The following is a 17,639-nucleotide window of genomic DNA, read 5'->3' on the forward strand; positions in this document are numbered from 1 at the left end:
GGATTTTTGCGCCACATGTGCAACCCTATGAGGGTGTGAGTGTTAAGTAAATTGCTTGTCTGTGTGACGTGCACACAGCACACTAGAGTGGTCGGCCCCACTTTTAGACCACAAAGCCAAGCCCCCAGCCTCTTCCCAAGTAAGTCTGTTCTCTGCTCACACCTGCCAAGGAGACTATTCTTTGCAAGGCTGAGGACCAAGACAATTCTCAAAACTGCCAATCAAATCAAAACTCTGGGCTTTTTTTTTCTTTTAATCTTCCTTTGAGGTTTAAAGGAAACTTTAGGGAGAGACAAAGCAAAATGCAAGATCTAATTAATTGAAATGCTAACTCTGGGTCTTTATTCCAGTTACATTAGTTTAAATTCTTTCCCTAGGTTTTTCTGCACCTTGACCGCCACATAAGGCTGCCATATTTAGCAAATAAAAATAGAAGATGCCTTGTGAAATTTGTATTTTACATAAACAATGAATTTTTTAATAGAAATATGTCCCCATGTAATAGTTGGGATATATTTATACTAAACAGATATTCATTATTTATCTGCAATTAAAAGGCAACTGGGCAGTGTATATTTTATCTGGCAACTCTACCTCCCAAGCCACTGTCAAGCCCATATCCCAGTACTGACAATTCCTTCTGGGTGAGCAGCCAGCCCCTCCAACTCAAAATCTCTAAAACCAGTTTTTCCTCTTAATGTAGGTGTCATTTTTCAGAGTCTCCCTCATATCATCTGTCAAGCGGTCTGGACTCTGGCTCCCAAAATGTCTCTGCCCTTCCCTTACAGTACAGTCTTCATTCCACTATTGAATTCTTGGTACTGCTGACCCAGACAACATCACCTACCTAAAGAGGAGCCCATCCCCTAGAATCAGCCCCTGCAAACCCACCATATTCATGGGCCAGACCATTTTCTTACAGCTCAGCTGCATAATGTTGTGCTCTGAGTCCAAACCCTTCTTCACTCTCCTACTGGTCACCTCACAGTTCAAACACCTTTTCTGATCCAGCCCTAATCACATTTTTCCATGTTTCAAAGCTCCAGGTAGACAGGCTACTTCACTGCCTGTAGTTCCAGCTACTTGGGAGGCTGAGGCAAGAGAATCTCTTGAGCCCCAGATTTCGAGGTTGCTGTGAGCTAAGATGCCACAGCAGTCTACCCAGGGCAACAAAGTAAGATTCTGTCTCACACATACAAAAAAAAGTATGCATTCTCGGTGCATCTGAAACTTGATATGATTATTTAGAAAGAAATTTGTCGATATGGGTGCTAAAAATAATCAAGCCAAAAAAAGACTGATTTAAAAAGTAAACTAAATAGGGCGGCGCCTGTGGCTCAGTGAGTAAGGAGCTGGCCCCATATACGGAGGGTGGTGGGTTCAAACCCGGCCCCGGCCAAACTGCAACCAAAAAATAGCCGGGCGTTGTGGCGGGCGCCTGAGGCAAGAGAATCGCTTAAGCCCAGGAGTTGGAGGTTGCTGTGAGCTATGTGAGGCCACAGCACTCTACCAAGGGCCATAAAGTGAGACTCTGTCTCTACCAAATAAATAAATAAATAAACTAAATAAATATTTAAAATTGGGACAGTGATTACCCAAGCATACATATTTATTAAAACTTAATAAATTCTACACTTTGAAAGTGTGCATTTCACCGTAGATACAACTTGTACCTTGATAAAGTTGATTTTTTTTTTGAGGCAGAGTCTTATTCTGTCACCTCGGTAGAGTGTCATGGCATCATAGCTCACAGCAACCTCAAACTCTTGTACTCAAGTGATCCTCTTGCCTCAGCCTCCCAAGTAGCTGGGACTACAGGTGCCCACCATACTTTACTATTTTTAGTAGAGACAGAGTCTTGTTCTTGCTCAGGCTAGTCTCAAACTCCTGAGTTCAAGCAATCCACCTGGCCTGGGCCTCCCTGAGTGCTAGGATTACAGGTGTGAGCCACCACGCCCAGCCATCAATAAAGTTAATTTAAAAAGTAAAAACAGAAAGATAATAAAATAAAGTTGTACTCTGCTTTGACTATGTAATTCCACTTTCAGGAACTAAGCTTATGGAAATGATCAGAGATGAAGACGATAATTTATGTATAAGAAACTTCAATACAACGTAATATCTGGAAAATTGTATTGTACATCATTTTCTCCATGAGCATGGTCATTTGATAATATACAGGATGTCCATAAATTGCTCAAGATGTGTGCAATTTTAAACAGTTTATTGTATTAATCATTAAAAATTAAATTGGGTAAAACATTTTCACAAAGTCGTATAACAATACTTACGTGAAAAAAGCAGGAAACTGCAAGAGGGACTTTACCTAACAATTGCAATCAGTGTAACCTGGCTTATTGTACCCTCAATGAATCCCCAACAATAAAAAAAAAATAATAAAATATAAAAAAAAAAAAGAAAAAAGCAGGAAACAGAACTAGAATTTCCAAGTGTTTGTATATACTTTGAAACACATCAACATATTTATGATATGGGGCTAGGTTAGAGTTACAGATTTTTTTTTTTTTAACACCCACAAAACCACTTTTTTTTAAATTAAATCATAAACAAAAAGATCATGTATACATTAATGCATTTACGGGATACAATGTGCTGATTTCATATAGATTAGGAACGCTTGCATAACACTGGTTAATACATACCTCATCTCGTTTACTTAATTATTGTGTTAAGACATTTATACTCTATACTGGGTGTCCTCAAATTTTTTCAACAGGGGGCCAATTCACTGTCCCTCAGACGGTTGGAGGGCCGGACTATAGTTTAAAAAAAAGAAACTATGAACAAATTCCTATGCACACTACACATATCTTATTTTGAAGTAAAAAACAAAACGGGAACAAATACAATTCACACCGCCTCATGTGGCCCGCGGGTTGCCGTTTGAGGACGCCTGCTCTATACTAATAGATCTGACATGTATACACCATAGGTGTGATAGCATGAATGGTGGGATTACAGATGTTTTTTGTACATTTTAGCGTTTTCTCTTTTTTTTACATTAAGTAATATTTAATCACATCATTAAAAAAATGAAAGAATTCTGGATACTATCACAGACGGGATTTTTTTTTTTTTTTTGTAGAGACAGAGTCTCACTTTATGGCCCTCGGTAGAGTGCCGTGGCGTCACACAGCTCACAGCAACCTCCAACTCCTGGGCTTAAGCGATTCTCTTGCCTCAGGCGCCCGCCACAACGCCCGGCTATTTTTTTGTTGCAATTTGGCCAGGGCTGGGTTTGAACCCGCCACCCTCGGCATATGGGGCCGGCGCCCTACTGACTGAGAGCCACAGGCGCCGCCCAACACAGACAGGATTTTTAAAAAATGTATTTACTCATTTGCTGCTAAAGAGTAGTCCTACTGTCTGTGTGAGGCTGAGTGACCCTGGCTCAGGAGGGGAACAAGGGAGCACGGCAAACCCATCCTTACTTGCAGGTCTCAGATTGGGACAACTCTCCAGCAAGCTGGTCCTGTCTCCATTTCCTCCCCACCCTCGGTCTTAAGGTAAGGATCTACACCACCCAACTCCTTGACAAAACTTTATGTGGCTTGTTCCCACCACCCAATTCTCTAGCCCAGTGGTTCTCAACCTTCCTAATGCCACGGCCCTTTAATACAGTTCCTGTGGGTCGTGACCCACAGGTTTAGAACGGCTGCCTTGCCTCTCCTCCCTGGCCCCTGGCATTCATTCAGCAGAAGGGCCTCTCAGCCCCACCCACCTTGGAGGCTGGCAAGTTCAGTTTCCAGGGCCTGGCATGCACTTTCCCATTTTCCCAAGTCCTTAGTTGACACCTCATCCTTCAAAACACAACTCAGTGCCTGATTCCCTCTCCAGAGGCCACTTCCCTGCCCATCCCACCTCCCCTAATCAAATTACAACCTCCGACTACAACTGCAATAGCACCTGTATTTTTCCTTTCTAGCGTGTTCCTTATCTAATCATGTCCCTGTGTGATTAACATCCATGTCTCTTACAAGATGGTAAACTCCTGGAGAATAGTCTCAGAACCTGGGTTTGTGTGCACCACGCATCACATATTACGTGTTCCTGGCATAGTGTCCAGACATTCAATAAATATTTGTCGAATGAATGAAAATTTCCTCGTCTGTAAAATAAGAGGAGCCCACCTAGATTTCAATCCATAATGCATAAAGCCTGGATTCTGAGATCCTTCACTCCTCCCTCTAAGGCTCCCAGGAAACCCCAGATTCACATTCATTCTCTCTTGCTCATTAACACATTAAAAACTTGATTACCCTTCAAGTCTCAGGGGCAAACTGGGAGCTCCTAGGCCCTGGGGGGGTTTGACAGCCGGGAAAGAAAGAGGAAATCCCAGGGAGTCAGAGAAGGTGATTACTAACTATGGAGTGTTTTCCAACTACTCAGGCCTCTCTCCTTGCTGCCTAGCTGGATGAGAACGCTTCTGGCTAGAGCAGTGGTTCTCAACCTTCCTAAGGCTGCGGCCCTTTAATACAGTTCCTGTGGGTTGCGACCGGTAGGTTGAGAACCGCTGGGCTAGAGAAAACCGACACCTTGCTCCCTCGCTCCTGCCTCTGGGTTTCTGCAGGTGAGAATAATGAACGCTCTCCACGGGCCCAGCACTGTTCTGAGTCCTCTGCCCATAACTCATTTAACACAATAACCCTATCATAAAGTGGATGCCAACAGGGCTCCATTTTACAGGAAAGTTGAGGCGCAGCAAGATTTAGTAACTTACTCAAGGTCACAAAGCTCCAGAGACCTTGCTCTCTTAACTACTGTACTATACTACCTCTCAGATTTAAGAAGCGATATTGCCAAAAAAAGACAGTGACAACCAAGTGACCCACTGACTGCTGTAGAACAGGGCCTCACTAACGGAGGCAAGACAGAGAGAAAGGTGGGGGCTGGCACCCTTGTGGGTCACATGGCAAAGACTGCTTTCTCAGGCTGAAACTCAAGAGCGGTGATGCTTGTGGAATGAACACTGACAGGTCCCCTTCCCCCAAGAACAATCACTAGTCTGTGGAGAACTTCAGCTCTCTGCCCAGAGCTGCGGTTTTTTCTTTTTCTTTTTTTTTAAGCAGGAATCAAACCTTGCATCTGACCATATGCATCAATTATCAGGAACTCTTTACTCCCACTGGGACCCCAAACAAACACCCCTGCTTTAACCGTGGGTGAGGAAGTACACATGATTTACAAAGCTTCGTGACCCTGCAGCATCCCGAAGAAGTAGACCGTGATCCTGCGGACAATAAAATGCAGCCCCATGCTAACACACTGTAGGGGAGTGAATGAATGTACATTAAACAAAAGGCTGCCATCTCCAACACAGCACACCCACTGCCTTTCCCAGGCACTCAGCGCAGGATCTGGCCTGCAGGTTCTCAGCTTCCATTGGGTTGAGAATAAAATCCAAAATCTCTGCCGTTGCCTCCAAGGTCTTCCCAGATCTGGCAGAGATCATCTGCCTCCCGAGCTACAGCAACACTAGTTTTCTTTCTCTTTGGGAAGTACAGACTTACTGGTCCCTCTGCCTGGATTGTTCCTAAATTTTGGCCTGGCTGCGTCCTTTTCATCATTCCGATCTCTACACAATCATCATCTCCTTCCTCTGAGGCCTTCGCCTTCAAAGTCCCCTTCTCCACGCCCCTCTGGATTGGAAACTGTATCCTTGGCGTCAGAACACTGGCACACAGGCCTTCAAGACCTCAGCAAATGTTTGTTGAATGCAAAAACGCTGCATACACTTAAATCTCTCCACCGCCACCTCCCTCCCCCCACCAAAAAAAAAAAAAATACCTGGGAGGAATTAATTTATAAAGGAAAACCCATGCAAGCCAAAGCACAACACATTGACTCAAAACAAAGGCGGGAACCTAAGGCTGAACTGGTAAAGGACATCTAAAGGCCCCCAAGAAAGCCCTTTCCTGATGGTGCACATACTTTTCCAAAAACGAAACCAGCGGGCCAGGAGAAGGCGACCGCCGAGCGGCAGAGCGCTGCCTACCTTGAACTCGGCGGAAAGTTGGGGCGTGTATTCGCGTGTCCACAGCGCGCGCACGAGCGCCGCCAGCTGCTCGGTGACCTCGGCGCGGCCCGGCGCCGCCCGGTAGCGCCCCAGCGCCAGGAACTCGGCCAGCAGGTCGGTGTTGCTGAGACACTGCACCACAGCGTTCATGAAACAGGTGTTGCCGTGGTTCTTCAAGCCCTGCGCGCCCGGCGGCCGCGCCCCGTCGCCCGCGGGGAGCTGCGGCTGAGGGCCGGGCGGACGCTCCTCCCGGGGGCTGCCGGGGACCGCCGGAGTCTGACCTGGGGCGCAGGCAAAGCCCCCCTCACCGTCGCCATCGCAGCGTCCGGGCTGGGGCTGGGGCTGGGGCCGGGGCGGCGAGTCCCCGGGGCGGGAGCGGCTGCCCAGCGCCAGCAGGAAGCGGCCGAACAGGCGGCGCAGGGAGCGGCGGCGGCGGGGCCGGGGCGCGGGCGGCCCCCCTCCTGCCGCGTCCCCGGGGCCCGGGTTCATGGCACCCGCCGGCGCGGCTCGCCGAGGGAATCCCCCGCGCCCGAAGCGGACGCCAGCGAACAGGCCCTTTACAGCCTCGCACCGGCGCCGGGCGCCGGCTACCTGCGGGCAGGTGTGCGGGGACCGGGCGGAGGCGGAGCCAAGGGCGGGGCCGCCCCTCCCCGCGCGGGAATCCTGCCGCACTGCCGGCCCCAGGGCAGCGCCCGGCCGCCCCTATCCCTGCCTCGTCCCGCCCCCGCGGCACAGACTGGGAATAAAAGCAGTGGGAGTTGTCGTAGCCCATTTCTGCACCCTGCCTTACCTCTTATCGACCAGCAGACCTGGTTTAACCTCTGCCCCTGTTCCTCGCCCAACCTTCAAGCTGTAGAAGTACTAGAGGAATGAAATATTCGAAAGCGCCTAGGAAATTGCAAAGCCCCGGCTATTGCTAAGTTTCTTGTAATTACGTCCAGCTGACGAAGAAAAGGGAAAGGAAAGACTCCAAGGGACAGCCTCGGGCGTGGTGAGAGGCGCGCGCTGGGCGGCGAAGGGTGGGCAGCGCTCTGGTCGCCGCTGCTTCCTCCGCGGGCTCAGGTGTGTGCAGACAGGTGGTGCCAGCTCCTTCCAACCCGTTTGCCCCGTGGGGGAGGCAGAGGCTTTGCCTGTACCCGCCAACCCGGCACCCGAACTGGGAGCCGCGCGTTGCCGTGTGAACAAACACCCGGCGTGGTTTGCTTTTTAAAACTACAAGCTGGGTGAGAGTCATTGTCCAAAAACTTGTGAGACTCGATCATCCTCGGTTTAGCTGGTGGAGAAGTGGGCTCCGAGAGGCTAACGCATCGTTGGGCCCCCCGACCCGTAAGTAGGGAAACCGGAACTCGACCGGAGTCTGTGGGCTGTCAGGTTCGGGGCCTTTCCAACCTCGGCATTTGCTTACCAGGAAGTTTTCCTGCTCCCAGGCGCGCCCCCTACGCTGCCTCTTGTTCACTCTTTAGCGCAAAATCCTTGCTGAATTACTGCCCAATCAGAATTAGCTTGGCCTTGCCCCGCCCTTGATTCCCTGGGCAACCCCGGGGGCCTGCGCTCTCACTTTATCCCCTGTGACTGACAGCTTTATAATTAATCGGGCAAGGTCTTGCAGAATGAATTTCTCATCAATTTGTAGCTCAAAAGGAGTTCTGCAGTATTACATCAACGTCCTGCTGCTTGTTATTTAATAAGTGGTCATAATTTATTAAATATTCTCCCCAATCTTTCAAATAGGGCAGCAGTTACCCTATGGTAAAAAGCAGTTATTACTTAAGGGATAAAAAATAAGCTTGTAAGACTGTACTGTGAATTGGAGACGTGTGTTTCTGCAAAATGCGATCATTTGCCCTCTCTGGAATGAAAATAGATATACTCAGTTGGACGATTAATACACAAGGTCCATTTCGTCACCCTTGTGGTGGTAGGCACGGGAGAAAGAAATTATAGCCAACTCAAAATGTCATCTTTGATAGTCACCCCAAGATCCCCGACAACACACATTTTCTTTGGGAAAGCAGTCATGTTTCACTCTCTGTGTCAGGAATTCTGCCCATGCTTTAAAATATTAATTATGTCACTTCATTCTCACAATAATCTTTTGAACAGGAATTTATTATTGCTTGAAAAAAGAGAAAACTGCAGCTCAGAGGGTTTTTAAAAGCCTGCAAAGATCTGTATTTAAACCAAAGTCTTCTTCCCCAGAGCTTGACCAATAAAATGATGATTAAGAAGGAAATGCTCCTTACTTTATTTTTAGAGGATAATAGCAATGTTGTCTGTAAGGCAGATCATGAGGAAGGTCTGTGGGTTTTGCAGTCACATAAAAGAGGTTACGACAGGAAACCAACAATGGAGAATTTAATCATAATAAAACTGTTTTAATTACAGTCTGGAAAAAGTATTCTTCAACATATTTCAATCTTAATATACACTTTAAGAACGTAAATGCATTCTATAAAGGAAAGGAGAAACTTAGAAAACGTTTCAACTGAAGAACAAAAACAGCAACGTGGAAAATCAAGACTACAGTTGGAGTTATCTAAACCCCATCCTCAACAGGACCAGGCGATGTGGTGGCTCCGGGAGACCCCAGGTTCTTCAGGAGGGAAATGGGTACTTCCATCGAAGAATGGCTCCGTCAGCGCTTACGCTGACAATGTAACGATTTCCTGGACTAATCCGGATCCCTGTGATGTTACCACTGTGTCCCACCCCAACATGAGTCACTTCACCCTCGTTATAATCCCAAACTTTGATCAGATGGTCATTTCCACCTGAAAAAGACAAAGACTTAACATGGCATTGCTGCAACAGTATAGAGAGAAACAGCCCCAATTTCAAATAACTGGATTATTCCTAATACGTTGCCCGTGTGCCAACTTATCTATCTTTATAATAACATTTGATTATAAAAATCTATGTCTAGTGTAGGAAATATGGGGGGAGAGGAATACAAAAAGGTAAAATCACCTGTATCTCACTATCGAGAAATAACCACTAATAATATCTCGGTTTAGTTCCTTCCTGTCTTTTTTCTATAAATATGCATAGATCTGTATTTCCTATGTATATAAGCGGCATGTACATGTACAGTCTGATTGGGATCACACTGTCTAGTTTGATATCCTGCTTTAAGTCATGCATTTCTGAAACTTAGTATCAAGGGTGTCCAACCTGTGGCCAACAGGCTGTATGTGTGCTGATTCTGTAATGACTTTTTTTGCTTATCTGTGGTATTGGATATTATGAAAAGTATGCACCAAACTTTTTTTTTTTTTTTTTTGCTAATCAGCTTTTGTTTGTGCAGTAGAAGGAAAAAAAAAAAAGGTTGGACACCCTTGGTTAGTTAGAGCATTTATGTATTAATGTCCTGAAGAATCAGAGAACCTAGCAAGAAATGAAGTTGATCCAATTGCCATGTTCTGTGGTAAATGCTCCATTGAAAACTGGTTAATTCATCTGTTTTCATGGGAAAGGATCACCTCATTCAACAATAAGAAGAAATCCACAGGATCAATACATAAGAACTGCCATTTGAGACTTCAGTAGGAAACAAGAGGAAGGCACACTGGAACAGCCCAGACCACTTAAAGGCTGGTGATGCAAAGCTTGGCTTTTATTTGTGCAAAGTCTTCTGTGCAAATGTTCACTCTCACTGAAGTGTGACTTCTAGATTTTTCTTTTCTGGTCCTAATGGCTGCATGTTCTGTATGAATGTAACCAAGTTGCCCCTGAGACCCTTTCGTGATCTGTTCTCATTGCCTCTGAACTGAGAGTTCTGTGTCCCCAACTAAATAATCCAGGGGTGGCTTTCTTATCCCAGAACTAACCTGTGACAAAGTGAGCTCCTTCCTGCGTGATATCCATACCATTTATTGACCCAGACAAGGAACCTTCCAACTCTCTAATTACTGAACCATCAAATACTTCCCAGTAAGCAATCTGGAATTCGGGAAAGAAGTATTAGGCAGGATTCAGCTCAGTGGAATCATCCATGCACATGCTAACAAAAGATGGTTCGACTTTATATAGAAGGTAACGAAAATACACCACGGGATGATACTGGCTGAAATTATAAATAGGCTATAGCAGGGGGTGGAAAAAAACATTTTAATATTTTTAGTATTGGTTTGGAAATTTGCATTCTATTTAAAGAGATGTTGATGTGCTGATAAACCTGGATTGTGACAGAAAGGGCTTTTGATAAGACTAAGCAGATTGAGTCTGGAGCAAGCTGTAAAAGAAGAGAACAGCTTCAGCACCGCCGCAGTGAGGCTTCAGGCCTGGTGGGAGGGAAAGCGCTGGGGAAGTTCCAGAGATCGGGACTCACAGGGTGGCCCAACCCTCCCTCTTCTTCACCCTACCCCTATTCCCAGTTTTCCCTTCTACCCCGAAGCAATAAAATATTCCTCAGGGTGGAGTTCAAAGACAAAAGGGATTAACCTTGGTCCCCTCCTAGGGAGGCGAAGGGGGGAGACAGGTGCTGAATATACTGCCTTTGTACTTTGAACCTTGTGAAAGTACAAACCATTCAAAAATAAAATTTCCTTTTAAATACAGAATGCTTGACCAGGAATTAGAAGCGTGAACTCAGGCACACATTTCATCCATTTCTCTTTGTTTCGTGTCCATGGAAACTTTATGTATTCCCCTGAATGGCTACAGATTGTGTACAGTTTTTTTTTTTCCCCCACTTTTTTTTCTTTTGCTTTATAATTTCTATTGATGCTTCATCACATTAATAAAAGGTCTGTGTTCATAGTAAAAGCATGAAGGGTTTCTCAGTAATCACACCCCCAGAAGTAGCTGGAACTTTGACTGCCTTCCATCCCAGGCAAAGAAGACAAAGGGACCCTCTCTGGGCAGCCCTGTCAGAGCTCAGTCTTTCCCTGCTGTCCTCTGCCGGGGGTGCCCCTCTTTGAGATCTGGACAAAGCTAGATCCTTGGAGCTCCAAGGAGCTTCCCTGCACCTGGCCAGGGTCATATAGTCTGTTCTGTTTCCTTTTGTAGCCTCATCACCATCTCATGTGTTGTTCATTTATTAGTCACTGCTCATTCGTTGGTTTACATACATATTAGCTCATTCCATCCCCTACTAAATAAGTAAGTTATTAAGCTCCACGAGAGCTTGCTACAAGGAGAAATGTTCGTCCAAGGACATAGACTTCCCAACTAAAAAGCTTTTTTATCAGTAGTGATGAGAGGGAAGGAGCTCTACTGTCTCTGTTTGAATTTCATCAGAGTCATAACTGTTTGGGCACAGCAATTCCACTCCAGCCTCAAAAATTTCCTAATAAGAAAACCCAATATTTATTGAGTACCTCCTATTTGCCAGCCCCCATTCATTCTACACGCATCACAGGTGAGCATCACTTTAGTCCTCACAGATGCCCCATGAGGTTGGTGGCGTCACTTCCTCTTAACAGACAAAAAAGTAGAGGCACTGCGAGGTTGTGTGGCATTCTGAAAGCAACCATCATTTGGATCGGGGTTGCTTGACTTTGGAGCCTGCCCCCTCAGCCACAACACCTTACTGCTTTTCTCTTGTCCCGAGAGATCTGACGGTTGCTGGAGGTACTTACCTTTCTGTCTGTTCCACTGGTGACGATCTGGAACTCCTCGGGGTGATAACACACACACTGGAATAAGGTGTTGGCCAGGATCATCTGATTCCTCCTAAGACGCCTGAAAAGCAGATTCAAAAGTTATGAAACTCGACTTTCCCTTCCCTGGAATGTTTATTTACTATTCAAACTGAATTCGGTACAAGGTCTAGGGCTTAGATTGGTTTATCTCTGCAAAAATCTCATGCTGCTCAGTACAGTGGCCCTTGGATTTCTTCGAAAAAGACTTCTAGTTACTCTGCCCTCCCAACTTCTGTGTACTGCCCTCACTCCTATCTGGCTGTCAAAAGACAGTGGGAAGGGCCCTTTCCCGAAGACAAAGCACAGAACTCAGTGAGAGACTTTTAAGTTCCAACAAGAAGGAAGGAAAAGAGGCTTAACTCAGAGCCTACCTGCCATGTCCCACAAAATGCACTCTATTCTATTTTTTGTTTGTTTGTTTGTTTTGAGACTTGTCTCACTTTGTCACCCTGAGCAGAGTGCTGTGGTATCATAGCTCACAGCAAACTAACTCCTGGGCTCAAAGGGTCCTTCTTGCCTCAGCCTCCCATGTAGCTGAAACTACAGGTGCCTACCACAACGCCTGGCTAGTTCTATTTTTAGTACAGATGGGATCTTGCTCTTGCTCTTGCTCAGGCTGGTCTCAAACGCCTGAGCTCAAGTTGTTCACGCTCCTCAGTCTCCCAGAGTGCTGGAATTACAGGCGTGAGCCACTGCACCCAGCCAACGTAATGTACTCAATTCTTGAGGCCACCATTTGGAAGTAGAGTTCCCTATAATCTCAGTGGCCAAATGTGAGGAAGGGATTTTTTACACATGGATATTATTGGTCCTCCACCTCTGGGGATTTGGATTCAGTAGTTTCCCATGAGGCCACAGATCTGCATTTTAAACTAGCATCTCAGTTGCCTCTTACATGCGCAGTAGTCCGTGAACCCTTGCTTTAATGTACAAAAAATATGTTAAGTATTGCTTCTCCTCCCATAGACGATGTGCTGAGTGGCCATTTCCCAAGCCAGGCGTTCCTGGCTAAAAAATGCACCTTCTGCACAGTTTCTTCTCATTATGGACGTTTTCAAACACGGTATTTGAGCTGTGCATTTTTAAAGATTTTGGCACAAATATTCCTGCTACCCAACAGAAAGGCTCTAAGGATACGAGGCAGTCAGAAACCGTCCATGGGAATAAGTTTAGACATGCCCTTCTAGTTTAATATTTTCCCAATGGGAAGGTCAGGTGTAGGTTGACACCTTCTCCAAGTGTGGCGTTTGGACCAGCACTGTCACTTGAGAGCTTGTTAGCAATGCAGAATCTCAGGTGCCACACTACATCCATTGAATCAAAGTCTACTTTTACAACAGGATCCCCAGGAGACACACGGGGTTAGAAGACAGAGTCTTGTCTTGGTTTTTTAATGTATTAAATAAAAAGTGTTCTGTTTTCGCCTTGAGTCCTCCTTCCCCTCAAGAGCATTTCATACTCTTTTGCCTCACCTATCTCCCTTCTCCCATCCTTATTCTTATTCCGGTCTTTCCTAGGCAGCTATCCAGAGACCATACCCCTTAGGAACGGTAGAGGGATGGTGGGTGGATGGAGGGAAGAGTCGGGGGAATAAGGTCTGATTCCAAGATGAAAACACACCGCAAAAACGCATATGATCAAAAATTTTAAACATCACTTTGGAAAATCCTTTGAGTTACCCCTACAATAAAGAGCACATGCTTTGGTCTAGTTAGGTAGAGTTAGGGATTCTTGGGGCTGTGATGTGCTCCCAGTGTAAGTGACCTGGGGATGTGGCCCATTGACGGGGAGGGCGAATTCATGCCCCTCCTCCCAGTGGCAAGCTCGCCCTGGGCTTCACTTGAGTGACTGGAGTGGGGAGAGGAACCGTCTGCATCACTTCTTTCTCTTGCTGCCTTGTATTTGGAACACATAGAGTTGAATTGGTGCGAGTTAAACCATGCTTCACAGTGTAGATCCCGAAAGCTACCTCTCTAAGTAAGCCAGAAGCTTCTAACATTCAGTTCTTCCTCGAAACTATACCCTCCCCACCAGCCTCTGTAAACCCTGGACAGTCCTGGAGACGAAGGGCTTCTGAGGGGCATCCCTTTACTGTGGCCTGACATACGAATCTTCTGTCCAGTTCAGCGCGATGCTGGCGTGGCTGGGTCCTGCAAGTGTTGCTTCATCCTCCCGTCACAGGTACCTACACGAGGTCCCAGATGATGCAGGTCCCGTCAGTGCTGGCCGTGACACACTCCTCGTTGTTCTTCTTCACCCTGATGCAGGACACGGGCGACTTGTGCTCCTTGAGGGCCTCCTCCAGCTTCTGGGTCTGGCGCTCTATCTGCCACACCCTCACCTGAAAGCCACAAAGTTTATGATTTCAATACATATGTGGGACTCCTGAAAAAAAAAAAAAATCAAAGAAGATTCTAAGAGCTTTATCACCTCTGCTTTGTTTGACTTGTTTTTTCAAGTGCCTTGTCCTCATCTCAGCTGGGTGGGGCGGGAAAGCTAAGCTGGAGGGCGGGATTATTCACATATAAGGTGTCCTCATCTCCCATGCAGCTCGGGAAAGGCCACCAGGGGTCTTGTACCTGCTTCTACTTTCAGGCTGAGAAATTTATCAGACACCACTACAAAAATCAATTGTGCAAGGTCTGGTGCTAACCCACGTGAAATAATCTGCTGAGCACTGCTCTCAAATTTCTGGTCCCATCAGGATTTCTTGGGTACCCAGAGCCATAGTTAAACTTTCACCTCAGCTGTTCAGTTTTAATCATTTAAAACTAATGGTTCTAAACCCTACCAAACGTCACACCCATATTATATCAGAAATACTCTCTAAAGCCTGTTTATTTTCCTGAAGTTAAATGCACATTATTTTAAAACAGTCAATACGGTACTCTAACTGTAATAAAGGGAAAGTTATTTAGTTATTATAATATCCGCGTAATGGATAAAGATCTGTTATAATTATACCAGAAAACATGGTAATGTAGTCATATACTTACAACTTCTTATAATTAATATGTTGGATTTATGAAAAATAAGAACAGAAACTATTCCATGTAAGTTGTATAGGGTAATGAAAGAATGGTAGTATGAGTGAAGGCTAGATTAAAAACTAGTGTGTCGGGTGGCACCTGTGGCTCAGTCAGTAAGGCGCCGGCCCCATATACCGAGGGTGGCGGGTTCAAACCCAGCCCCGGCCAAACTGCAACCAAAAAATAGCCGGGCGTTGTGACGGGCGCCTGTAGTCCCAGCTACTCGGGAGGCTGAGGCAGGAGAATCGCTTAAGCCCAGGAGTTGGAGGTTGCTGTGAGCTGTGTGATGCCATGGCACTCTACCGAGGGCCATAAAGTGAGACTCTGTCTCTACAAAAACAAAAAACAAAAAACTAGAGTGAGGGCTCAGCACCTGTAGCACAGCGGTTATGGTGCCGGCCACATGTACCGAGGGTGGCGGGTTCAAACCCGGCCCTGATCTGCTAACAACAATGACAACTGCAACAAAAAAAATAGCTGGGCATTATGGCAGGTGCCTATAGTGCCAGCTACTTGGGAGACTGAAGCAAGAGAATCACTTAAGCCCAAGAGTTTGAGATTGCTGTGAGCTATGATGCCATAGCACTCTACCCAGGGAGACATAGTGAGACTCTGTCTTAAAAAATAAATAAATAAAACGAGTGTGAGGATAAGTAATAACAGAGTAGACTTATTTGAACCTTATTAGAGAAAAATAATCTTAAATCAAGTAAGAAAGCATTCTATAAGACACTTCCTACAATGTCAAAGCAAAGAAAATGAGGAAGTTTGAGGTTATCCTAAATGCTCATTTCCATAATGTCCAAATAATTCACTGTTATGAAATGGAGTGGGATGATGGCCAGTGTCAAAGCAAATCTTCTATCTTTAAATTGCACTATGGTGGAGCATTCAGTCTTTAGCAGTGCTGAGATTCAAAATATCTAACTAGTATGGTGTCCATGCGGCCAACAGCCCAGGACTGGAACCTGAGTCTTACAAGACTTTGGATTGGCTGGGCTTCAACTCTGTAGTTGTGGGATTGTCAGGAGTTTGGAGTATAACTGGGGGAAAGGGATGGGGTGGTGGGGCTGTGATCTTATTCTTTGCAGGGGGGTGCATTCAGGCAATGGCCATTTACCATTGAAATCAGAAGTACTTGTTATTTTAGCAACTATTGCACACATGCCACTGTACACCTGCTGACCAGAAGCACTGGTCTCTAGTACGTACAAAGACCTTGAAGATCATACCTTTAAGGAGGAAAGGCCTGAAACATAGCTGCATGGGCAAGACAGAAAAGGAAGAACTGAGGGGAGGACTGTGAAAAGATTGCTGAGCATGACCAAGAGCAAACAATTTGTAATGTGTGATTTCCTCTGCAGCTCTGATGAGCCTGGGCTCAGGCACCCAGAATGCAGCTGGTTTGATCCAAGCCAAGTTTGGGCATCAGCAAGACATATCTCCCAAAAGGCCGAAGGACCAGGCAAGGGTGTCACAGGAGCGTGGCTGAAGTGATAAGGGAAGGACATACAGCCACAAGTGGTGGTGGGCAGAGAGCAGTGGGCACCGTCTAGGGCTGGATGTGTGTCCACAGAGCCCCTGAAGTGTGGCTGGTCTAAATGGAGATGCGCCATAAGTGTAAAATGAGCACACCAGATTTTGCAGACTTCATACAAAATAAAGAATATAAAATGTCTCTTTGATAGGAGTTTTGTTTTCTTGACTTTACACAGGAAACTGAAGCACAAAGAGTTTAAAGAATGTGCCCCAGGTCACACAACTGGGAAGTAATAGAAGGAAGATTTGAGCGCAGGTATTCGTCTGCGGTGTGGCCCTCCAGATCCCCTCTGCGCCAAATTCAATCTTCACAGAACAAATGTCTTTATTCAAAGGATTTGTTCTGTAAAATTCAGATTCATTTAAAAGGCCATATTCAAGGATCAGAAGGCCACGTGTGGCCCCAAGGCTGCAGGTTCCAAAGGCTACACCAAGATACTGTATCTTTCTTCTCCCTAATGAGTTCTTCCTACAGTAGGTAAGAAAAGGAAGGAGAAGAAAATGTCCTATGTAGAGAAAGGGAAGGCTTTGGGATAGAAAAAAATCTGGGGCACAGGGAGGGAGAGGCCCGGGGATAAATGTGCCAGCGAGAGGTGCTTTAGCATCCTCAAAATCACAGAAGGGAAAGGTTGTGTGATAATTTAAAAATAATAGTAAGAACATCTGGATGGATTAAAGAATTGCTTCTAAAAGCATCATCTGCTCTAAAAATGATGAAGACAATTTATACAAGTTTGGTCCTTAGAGGAAAGAAACAAGAGTGGCAAAACTCGGGCAAAACACCGACTAGGATTCACAGCTCCAGTTCCTAGAACATCTTCGTGTCTGTATCGTAAATGTCCCCTCTGTGCACAAATGTATTCATATGAACATTTATATTAGAACTTTGGTATATGATGTGTTTTAGGGTTTCATCAAAATCTTAATTTGGTCCTGCCTGAATCCTAGCACAGGTACATATTTAGAAAATCAAATAGATGGCCTCCTATAGGGCAGGGGCTCTAAATTGAGGGTTTTTTTTTTAATTGGCTTTTAACAACAATACCTCCCCTTCCCCACCACCACTGATGACCCTTTTACAGTCGCTGGTGGTGGCAATGGCGGTGACGCCGATCCTGTGAGCGCTGTTTATGACATACATCAGGCGGCCTGTCTCTGGGGCAAAGGCCCGGATTTTGCCGTCGTTCCACGCTACCATGAAAGGGAAACAAAAGGCAGTCAGTAACCACCCTCTCTCCAAGACTGGGGAGTGGCACTGGTGGTGGAGGGACGAGGCCAGCCCCACCGACCGCCAGTTATCACAGGCCCTTTTCTCTTGATTCCCTAAACTGCTCACACCTGGTGGAGGGAAAGGCCAAGCTTTCCTGCAGGTGCACCCCGGCCGGAAGAGGA

The 17,639-nt window shown here is 45.9% G+C and overlaps 2 protein-coding genes across 4 annotated transcripts in view; both read right to left on the minus strand.

Moving 5' to 3' along the window:
- The window catches only part of USP43 (ubiquitin specific peptidase 43), a 64,344-nt gene extending 56,895 nt beyond the window's left edge, over positions 1–7,449 (minus strand). For both annotated transcript variants that reach the window (XM_053569189.1, XM_053569188.1), the window contains exon 1: positions 6,017–7,449. In XM_053569189.1, coding sequence (XP_053425164.1) covers positions 6,017–6,526 — 510 coding nt within the window. In that variant the 5' untranslated portion in view covers positions 6,527–7,449. The remainder of the gene's footprint in view (positions 1–6,016) is intronic.
- Positions 7,450–8,377: 928 nt separating this feature from the next.
- Positions 8,378–17,639, minus strand: part of CFAP52 (cilia and flagella associated protein 52) — a 71,485-nt gene continuing 62,223 nt past the window's right edge. The window contains exons 10-14 of one of the 2 annotated variants that reach the window (XM_053569191.1): positions 17,293–17,438; positions 13,869–14,020; positions 11,617–11,719; positions 9,865–9,976; positions 8,378–8,808 (exon numbers count right to left, since the gene is read on the minus strand). In XM_053569191.1, the coding sequence (XP_053425166.1) occupies positions 8,633–8,808; positions 9,865–9,976; positions 11,617–11,719; positions 13,869–14,020; positions 17,293–17,438 (689 nt within the window). In that variant the 3' untranslated portion in view covers positions 8,378–8,632. The remainder of the gene's footprint in view (positions 8,809–9,864; positions 9,977–11,616; positions 11,720–13,868; positions 14,021–17,292; positions 17,439–17,639) is intronic. The other variant, XM_053569192.1, reaches the window with a different exon arrangement.

This window comes from Nycticebus coucang, chromosome 18 (assembly GCF_027406575.1).
Source record: "Nycticebus coucang isolate mNycCou1 chromosome 18, mNycCou1.pri, whole genome shotgun sequence".
Lineage (NCBI taxonomy): Eukaryota > Metazoa > Chordata > Mammalia > Primates > Lorisidae > Nycticebus > Nycticebus coucang.